This window comes from Rosa rugosa, chromosome 4 (assembly GCF_958449725.1).
Source record: "Rosa rugosa chromosome 4, drRosRugo1.1, whole genome shotgun sequence".
Lineage (NCBI taxonomy): Eukaryota > Viridiplantae > Streptophyta > Magnoliopsida > Rosales > Rosaceae > Rosa > Rosa rugosa.
Window position 1 is genome coordinate 16,291,518 of NC_084823.1, and position 9,374 is coordinate 16,300,891.

The following is a 9,374-nucleotide window of genomic DNA, read 5'->3' on the forward strand; positions in this document are numbered from 1 at the left end:
TTTTCATACAAAACATGATAAGTTGATAATGACACGTGTCAACACTTCGTTCTTCATAATCTTATCCAAAATCTTAGATAAGATTACATTCACAATAACCGTTAGATTGAATAGTATGCGAGTGATCTGGTTCGTTCAAATTTGTTGGTGGTTGCTTCACTATTTTGAAAAAAAAAAAAAACGGTGGTTGTGTGAACAATAAAAGTGTTGGTGGAGATATAATTTGTCTACCTAAAAAAAATATCTTCAGTGCAAACTCATATTTACCTACAATGTTTGATGATTTTGTCCGTTGCATTTTCAAAATGTTCATCCCTACTATTTATTTACATCATATATTTCTCAATTACACTAAATAAATTAATGGAATATTCAATGAACAGTAACTGACCCAGTAACCTAGACACAACGAGTGAAAACATATGTCTAGTGGCGGTGAACAGTGTACTGACCAGTGACCCAGACCTATTGACCCAACTAGTTAACTTGCTCTTAAGAACTCATGTTACCACTTTGAGGACTCATGCTGTAATTAGAAAAACATACTCATTATGGTAAATAAGGTCCTCGTTAGAGTAAAGTAGATAACTAGATAAAAGTCCTCATTAAGGTAAATTAGGTCCTTGTTAGAGCAAAGTAGGTTCTCATTTGAGTAATTAAGCCGTAAAAGTTGTAATTTTAGTAAGTTCTCATTTAAGTAATTAAGTCCTAAAAATAGTAATTGTATTTATGTCATATGTTAACATATTGTAGAATTTCCCATTTAAGATTATCACTAAACCTTACAAAGTTGAATTGTTGTATAATAAATCAGAGTTTTAAAGGACACACTGCCACAAATATTTCCAGAGAGCCGAAACCTAAACCCTAGGTTTCGAGTCCAGCAGCAGCGCCTCTTTGTCTGTTGTGTTCAGCGACACCGAATGTCGGGTGTCTTGCTGGAGGAGCGAGTTTCGTATGGGTCGAGTGGATCTTACATAGTTACGAGGAGATCTCTCTCTCGAGGATCATTGAATCTAAGTCGAGTGGTTTCGGCTATAGGTGGTGAGGTAGAGGGTCTGTGTGATTGTCGGGTGTTATTTGCAATCAGCTCCAGGCTCTGTGGAGGCGGCGGTGCCAAGGCAATCGGATCTGGTGGTACTGTGGCTTTTTAGAGGCGCAGTGGTTTGGTGTAATAGGCGATATTCTCTGCCTGTCGTATTGCAGAAGGCAGGCAGCGGAACTGCTCCTTGATTCCGACCTCAATGGGGTGCTGGAAAGGCTGGCTGCCGGAAACCTTGGCAGCGATGGATTGGCAGGAGGTGCAGGGTTTTCATCCTTCTGCTATCTCGGGTTTTGCCTGGGCCTGGGACTCAGCTTTTGGGTTTGGTCTCAAGGTTTGGGCCTTCAGGTTTTTAGCCTAGTTTTTGTTAGATTGTCTGTCAGTGCTAGTAGAAGTTCTCTAGAAACCTTTTGTAGAAGTATCTGGCTAAGCGTACCACAATGGCGTATTCAGTGTCTAGAGTTTGATAGAATATATAGATTGCCTACGGGGCGAGTAAATATTGTTAGCATAGATTACTCTAAGCTATCAATGTCTGAGTAGGGTAGTCTACTTTGTACTATTCTTTGGTCAATGAACTAAGGCCATATTAATTTATGAGCTCTTTATCGCAAAAAAAAAAAAAAAAAAAACTACATTTTTTATTGTAACATGAGAATCTAAATAACCAAAAATTGAAGAAACTTTGAGCAGACACAATTTAAGAAGAAACACATCACTTCCACCAAATGCTGAAGTAATTTGTCGAAAATAAAGTTGAAGGTAAGTAGGTAACGACATCGAACCAGCTGACCTAGTCTAACCTAAGAGAGAGACCATCATAACATAGTACAAAATCATGCTGAGTTAGGCCCAAGTAATCCCACATAGGTCAGCCGAGCAAAACCAAGATGCAGAACTTCATAGACGTGCAACACCATGGGTTTTCTCCTATAGCAGAATCACGTCTGACCAACCCAAAAACCGAACAAAACCAAAGAACACTGCAGATTAGATAATAGGAAGCAGCCAGCCACCAACATCAATGGACTCCCTTCTCCTCGTAAAAAAAATGGAATCCCCCTACAAAGAAAAGCCACCACCGAACATGGTTATAGTCAACGCACCAACAAGAAGGTACCCAACCTAGATATCAAGCACCAAATTAAAGTGGTGAGAGGGGATTGGTAATTTGAGTTAGGATTATACTCGATGAGGAGTTTTGATTCTTCTCCAATTTAAAAAAGAAAAAGAAAAAGAATAAATAACCGATCTAACAAAAAGAAATTAAGACAAAATTAGAAGGTACCCAATTAGAAACACATGCCTTAGCCAGCAAATCTATCACGGTGGATACCATTCACACCATCATTGAGGGCAAACAAGCCTTTGATGAAAAGTTGAAAACGCAGTGCGAACGCCCACGTCATAAAAACCACTCAAATTTACCATCTTACCAACACTGAGATCAAATCAATCACATGGACCATCCAACAACATTGTCGGGACACCAAATCAAATTATAGATTCAGTTCAATTATAACCCATATACTACGAATGCAGACTTCAATTCTTTATTAAGATTGTTTTTTTTTTTTTTGGGTTAAAATTCTTTATTAAGATCATTCATGCTAAATCACGTGGTGTGGTGTGATGGTCGAACGGCCTAGTCTGGAACCCCCAGGTCTAGCGTTCGAATCTCAACTTCATTCCGTGGCCAGTAGATTTGAGGGACCCTTTGGGTTCATGCGTCTGCGGTGCAGTGGATTAGTCTGACTTTGCCTGACTTTTGCCCTAATATTAATTCAGGTGTCTTGGCGCTAGGATACCACTACATGTGTGAGGGGAATAAAGTAAAGATGAAGCAGAGATCCAAACACATTTGAATGAGAAGAGACACTAAAAAAAGTTTAAATGATCTGCCAACAACCAGATAAGTCTAAATTTCTATCAGCCCCACATTTGATTAATCAAGTTTGTTTCTTCTACTGTCTCCCATCCCTTGTCTGCCCGTCAGATCCACACCAACCCCACGTGTTACTTGCAGAGACGAGACGACGGGCGATACCACCACCTTTACTGGAAAATACTGAACAGGAGGCCATCATTAATCACCATAATAACATTCATTTGGAAAATGCCAAACCCGTGACAACAAATTTCATAAACAATTATATAAAACTATCACCTCCTCTTTTTTTAAGTAAACCCAGGCCCTTGATAAAAAAAAAAAATAAAAAAAAAAAAAGTAAACCTAGCCCCCCATAGTTTCATATTCGGAGTTCCAGACAGTTACACAATACAGATAGCAGAGAACACGAAAGATCTCATGGCTCCTAACACCCAAAACACCCCATTGCTAGATCACGACATTGAGGTTGCCGTTTCGGAATCCAAAGCCTCTTCCTCCCCAACCGCCATCAGATCCTCCACCACCGGCGGCTGGCGGTCCGCCTCGTTTATAATAGGTAAGTCATTAAGCCCAATATTTTAACCATCTGTTGTTGCTTCTTCTCTGTTTACTGTGATACCAGGGATTGCTTAGGGCTTAGGGCATAGCTGATAGCTCTAGTAGAGTCGGTACACAAAAAGTAAGAGCAATGCTAGTAGGAAATGCTTAATGCTACGAGCTAGTCCCATAGTTGCATGATATGTTGTCGTTTTTTAGTTTAGGGTGCTATGACCAGTAGAATCAGGTGAGAGTGATTAGCGTTATTATTCCGTTCTCTGTTGTAATATAACTGATCGACGTGTTTTGGCTTCTGTTGTTTTAGGGGTGGGATTTGCGGAGAGGTTTGCGTTCTATGGAGTCAGCTCGAACCTCATAACGTTCCTGAGTGGGCCATTGGGGGAGTCGACGGCGACGGCGGCGGTGAACGTGAACACGTGGTCAGGAACGGCGGCTTTACTTCCTATGTTGGGAGCCATTGTCGCCGATTCATATCTCGGTCGCTACCGTACCATCCTGCTTTCTACTCTGCTCTACATCTTGGTTCGTTCATCCTTCTGCCCAGAACAAGTCACTTTAAGTTTTATGTCGTTTTCCCTCGTACATTGAATAATTTTCATTATAATCTAAGAACGAATCTCGTACGTTCAATATGTTTGTGGAGAGAATGTGATGGGTGTAGTGTCACAATCATATACGCATGTGCTCTTCATAATGGCATCGTTTTGTTACATAATAAGTACGCAAACCTAAAAGTTCAATCATGTGTTCCAAGAAAAAGAAAAACATCCTTTCAAAAGAGAAAAAAATAATAATAAAAAACATATAACCATCATACTACCTAACCCATTAAATAAGAAAATGAAAAATGTACCGAACCATTACAAAAGTTATGCAATAGGGTACATCATGTTTTAAGCCGGTAGCTTACTTATTTTTGTAAAAATGAATTTCCACAAGAGTAATAGTTCGTGATCTTCTACAAGTACGTTATGCATATACATTTTTTGAAACTATACGTTAAAGAACTTGTTATAAAGTAATTTTAGTATTTCAGATGATACAGTCTACTTTAAATTTCACCACGGTACTTCTAATTTTTTTTTTGAAAATTTTAAAATGGTATTCGGTATTTGTTTCCGCAATGTCAAATGAGTTCTTCCATAAAAAAAAAAAATGTCAAATGAGTTCTACAATTTGATCTATTTCAATTTCCCCCGCCTCAAAATCAAGCCAGAGTAGATTTTTCTTCTTCTAAAAAAAATAAAATAAATCAACTCACAGTGCTTTATTCTTTAGAAAACTATCTCTATGTCTTGTCCAGTTTGAATGCTAATTGTCCTGGAGTATTAAGATTGAATGTCTTGCAGGGGCTAGGCTTGTTGACATTTTCAGCCATGCTTCCTTCCCTCAGTGGTTCTGCATGCGAAAAGACCGATGAATTCACTCCCTGTTACTCTCAGCTCCAAGTAATGTTCTTCTACTTCTCTCTGTATCTGGTAGCAGTAGGGCAAGGTGGAAACAAACCTTGCATACAGGCTTTCGGAGCTGATCAGTTCAGTGGACAAGATCCAGTGGAGAGCAAAGCCAGGAGCTCATTCTTTAATTGGTGGTACTTCGGTATCTGCTCAGGCTCCTTATGTACGCGATTGATATCAAGCTACATACAGGACAACTTCAGTTGGGTTCTGGGATTCGGACTTCCTTGCATTATGATGATCCTTGGACTATTTGTTTTCTTACTTGCAACAAGAACTTATCGGTATAGCATCATAGGCAATGGACAAAGCCCATTTGGCAGAATCGTCAAGGTGTTTATTGCTGCATTTAAGAACTGGCGAGCTAGTACTACATCGGAACCTCAAGGAAACATGCATCATCGAAGTTCTGAACAATTCAAGTAAGAAGATTAAGCTTGAGATATCATTTTCTTATTGCATAGTCATGCAAGTACTCTTTTTGTATAACGTGCATACTTCATTTTGGCAGATTCCTCAACAAGGCATTGCTAGAACCAGATAGTAACTTGAAGGAAGATAGGAAGCAGTGTACTGTCTTCGAGGTAGAAGAAGCAAAGGTTGTTCTTGGTCTTGTTCCGATATGGAGTACATGCTTGGTATTTGCAATTGTTCTTGCCCAAATGCCAACTTTCTTCACCAAGCAAGGGGATACTCTGGACAGAACAATTAAAGGAGGCTTTGACATTCCAGCCGCTTCACTCCAGTCTTTTACCAGCCTCATCATTATTCTCTTCATTCCTTTGTACGACCGCATTTTTGTTCCTATTGCAAGTGCTTTAACTAGGAAACCCTCTGGCATTACAACGCTACAAAGAATTGGAACTGGGATATTTTTATCTGCTATTTCCATGATAGTTGCAGCTTTAGTTGAGAAGAAAAGGCTTGAAACTGCTCAAGAGTATGCTCTGGTTGATGTTTCACATGTTACAATTCCAATGGGCGTGTGGTGGTTGATTCCTCAGTACTTGTTGATTGGAGTGTCTGACGTTTTCACGATGGTTGGTCTGCAAGAGTTTTTCTACGATCAGGTACCAAATGAACTAAGAAGTGTAGGAGTTGCCCTCTACCTCAGTATCTTTGGTGTAGGAAACTTTATGAGCAGCTTTCTTATCTCGGCCATAGACGAAGCAACCGGCGGAGTAGGCCGAGCTAGCTGGTTTTCCAATAACTTGAATCGTGCACATCTTGATTACTTTTACTGGCTACTTGCTGGACTCAGTGTAGTGGAACTGGGTGTCTTCACATATTTTGCAAAATCTTACAGATATAAAAGTGGAGGTACAATATAGAAAGTGACCTCTGTGTACCTATTGCAGTTAGGAAGTAATGTTCTTGTTAGATAAAACGATCAGTGTGTCCTCTTGGTTATGTAATCTTAGATTGGTAGAGATTGTAACTGTGATGCGGTTTTAAATAGCAAGCGTAAGATGATAGGACGTATGGTAATTTAAAGACAAATGAAAGACTTTAACCACAAGACCCCATGTGTACTTGGAAATTTTGTGTTTGATGACAAAGTAGCTTCTAATTTTCTTCTTCCACAGTTCCACCTTTGTAATGGAAGAAAGACAAGGAATTTCCCAGTGAGATCAAAAGTAACTATAAAACAATATATTTACAAAGTTGCTTCAAATCATCTTGACTCCTAAATATCATGGCTGTGATAAATACTAAAGATATGTGGAGTTTTTAATTTTAGTGGTAGAGAGCATTACGCTAATATATGAATGTTTAGATGTCAAAATTTTAACTACTTTTACGATTATCTTTTTATTTTTTTTATTTTTTTTTATTTTTTTATTTTTTTATGAACAAAAGAAGGAGAATATGATAGTGTGTAGGATATAAGAAACTATAAAGCAATATAATCGTCATATTGAATGATCACAAGTAGTGTTTGGCTCCAAAACCAGTTGGCTTGCAAACTGTCTCTTTTGAGCGAGTGATTGCGCAGGCGTGCCAGCACCGCGGGGTGCAGTCGTTGGGGTAGTCCCTTGACCTGACTTCTTCTTCAAGCGCTGTGGACGAGGAGAGCACCAACCTCGTCACAGGGTTCTTCTCTAGCCTTTCGGAAAAGGACTTTTGCCTTACGGATAAGGACTTTGGATGTGATCTCTTCGCGTCACCGAATCGATACTTAGTATTGCAGACTAAGCAGAGCAATCACTGGGAAGTTTGGAGAAAGCACGGGTTGCGCTAAAGCGTGATTTTAGCTTCGCTGGGTTGCGAGGGCGTTACCCTTGCTTCGCTGGTAGTAACAGTGGCGGTTGCGCTCGCAGTCGGCTCCTGGGGAGACTGGGACTGGAAGTACGGTCGCCGGTTGGTTTGGTGATGCTGACAGTCGGCTCTTGGAGAGACTAGGACTGGCGCATGGTCACCGGGTTTCAACAAGGTTGAAGGTTTGCTCCGGGGAGGCTTTGTAATTGCTAGGATTGATTGATATGAGAGAGGTCCTTAATTCGTCCTTGAAACCTGGTATATATACCTAGGGTTTCGACTGCTCCTTGTTGTAGAAGGATTATTGATTGAAGTTTCCTAATCAATCTCTGCTACCTGACTCCAATAAGGTTTCGTTTTCCTCATGGATTCCGGAATGGGCGAAGCTGTAACCCAAACCCCAGTAGGCTTATTTTTGGGACGCAGGTATCGGCCCGCTGTGCTAGATCCACTAAAGGATATTGCCAAAATTACTTTTGGGCTCAAACAAGTAGCTTGGTCTATGACCAAAAAAAAAAGTAGCTTGGTCTAAAGTGGTAGCTACACAACAGCAAAGACTCTTCTAGGTCTTTGTGTAAGTAACCTGCATACCTAAAAGTTGATTAGGAATCCATCTTTTAGGCATCACGTGCCTCTTTTTTCTAGGGTAGAAAGAAGTAACAGCTGAAGACCAACATGTGAACAAAATGGTCTCAGTGGACTCATCAGCCTCCACATACGGATCTGACTCGTTAAACGACTATTCCAGAACAAAGCATACGCCCCAGTCATCTCATCCCTGTTCATTTTCTCTTCGTGCATGTATTTGGCCTGGTCAGAGAAAGAAGTCACATTAAAGAGACAAGAACGATGGCTACCCAAATACTCTCTTGATTTTAGCGCCTCAGCTAAGCCTACTTAATTAGACTAGAAAGATAGACCACCCGATTACATTACCATGTTGATCAAATCACAACACTATGTCGTCATTCCGCACTTACTGGTGCAAATGTTAAATCATAATGTCATCATACCATATCCATCTTTAGAAAATGGTTAATTACAATATTTAATAATGTTTAAGAGATAATTTAGCATATATATATATATATATATATATTTTTTTTTTTTTTACTAAAAAGCTCATTTAGCTGAGATTTGAGTTGAACGACATACCTATGTGCATTTAACTTGGGTCTTTTATGCGCATTCCTCAACTCCAATGCACTGCAACCATGCTCATGTGCTCACTGTTATGTTATACTCTCGTTGAAAATTTAATATACTACACTGCCCTATATATCCCCGTGCAATTTAGTTGATACTCAAGTACTAGAACGAAAGAGTTTGGTGTAGCCGTGCAAGACAACAAAATCAAAGTTGAAATAAATAATTATTTCGTCAGTTTTGCTGAACGTAGTTGTAGACATTTCGTTATTTGATAGAACTTATCACTAAACTTGTATGGTTCTTTTTTTTTTTTTTTTTTTTTTTTGAAATAGGGCCAGTACGGCTGCCCTCAAGCCTTGACCATTAATGAAATCTCAGAATACATGGGGGGGGGGGACATGATACCTAAACCCCAAATCACAATAAGCATAAAGAGAACAGCTCGAGATCATAACGAGAGTCTCTACAAAAAATATGTATTCTAACAAGCACCAATTAGCGAAGAGTGCATCATTGGCTACTCTATTCGCTTTACAAAGGTGGTGACATACCAGAAAGATTTTGCTCACGCAGAGCCATAATTTACTATTACTATCAGCTTTCCCACTATGTTGCCACCGAAAAACAATTTCGGTGACACTAAGTTTCATCTCGCCGCCTAACCAGAGCAGACAAGGCACACAAGATGTGCAGTCCGGGACAGAGCCCACGTCGCCCTACCCAAAAGTGGTAGGGACTTATTGCCGGCATAGAGCCACATTTAATTGAAAAAAAGCTATAAAACATAAAATAAAAACAGTGTGTGACCTGAGCCACAAGGTGTATGGTTCTTTTTATAATACTACATATAATTAAAAATTCATTATTAAATTATCAATAAATATTATTATTATTATTATACCTTAAACTAACAAAGAAATTGGAATAGATAGACATGGAAATAGACGACGTGGCGAATACCAGAGTCTTTGGAACTCAAATATAAGCTGCCGACTGCATCTCCAAAAAGAGAAACGCA

The 9,374-nt window shown here is 39.4% G+C and overlaps 1 protein-coding gene across 1 annotated transcript; it reads left to right on the forward strand.

The window, feature by feature from the left end:
* The first annotated feature begins 3,225 nt into the window (after positions 1 to 3,225).
* LOC133742706 (protein NRT1/ PTR FAMILY 5.10-like) lies at positions 3,226 to 6,442 on the forward strand. Its single transcript, XM_062170388.1, has 4 exons — positions 3,226 to 3,489; positions 3,796 to 4,013; positions 4,841 to 5,370; positions 5,460 to 6,442. Exons 1-4 carry the CDS (start codon positions 3,351 to 3,353, stop codon positions 6,277 to 6,279), a joined length of 1,707 nt encoding a protein of 568 aa, XP_062026372.1. The 5' UTR covers positions 3,226 to 3,350; the 3' UTR covers positions 6,280 to 6,442.
* Positions 6,443 to 9,374: the final 2,932 nt, after the last annotated feature.

Excerpts from the sequence above, each read along its gene's own strand:
- LOC133742706 (XM_062170388.1), top strand. The coding sequence starts at position 3,351 with ATGGCTCCTAACACCCAAAACACCCCATTGCTAGATCACGACATTGAG. Across the intron at positions 4,014-4,840 it reads CTACTCTGCTCTACATCTTG|GGGCTAGGCTTGTTGACATT; the intron begins GTTCGTTCATCC and ends AATGTCTTGCAG. Across the intron at positions 5,371-5,459 it reads CGAAGTTCTGAACAATTCAA|ATTCCTCAACAAGGCATTGC; the intron begins GTAAGAAGATTA and ends TCATTTTGGCAG.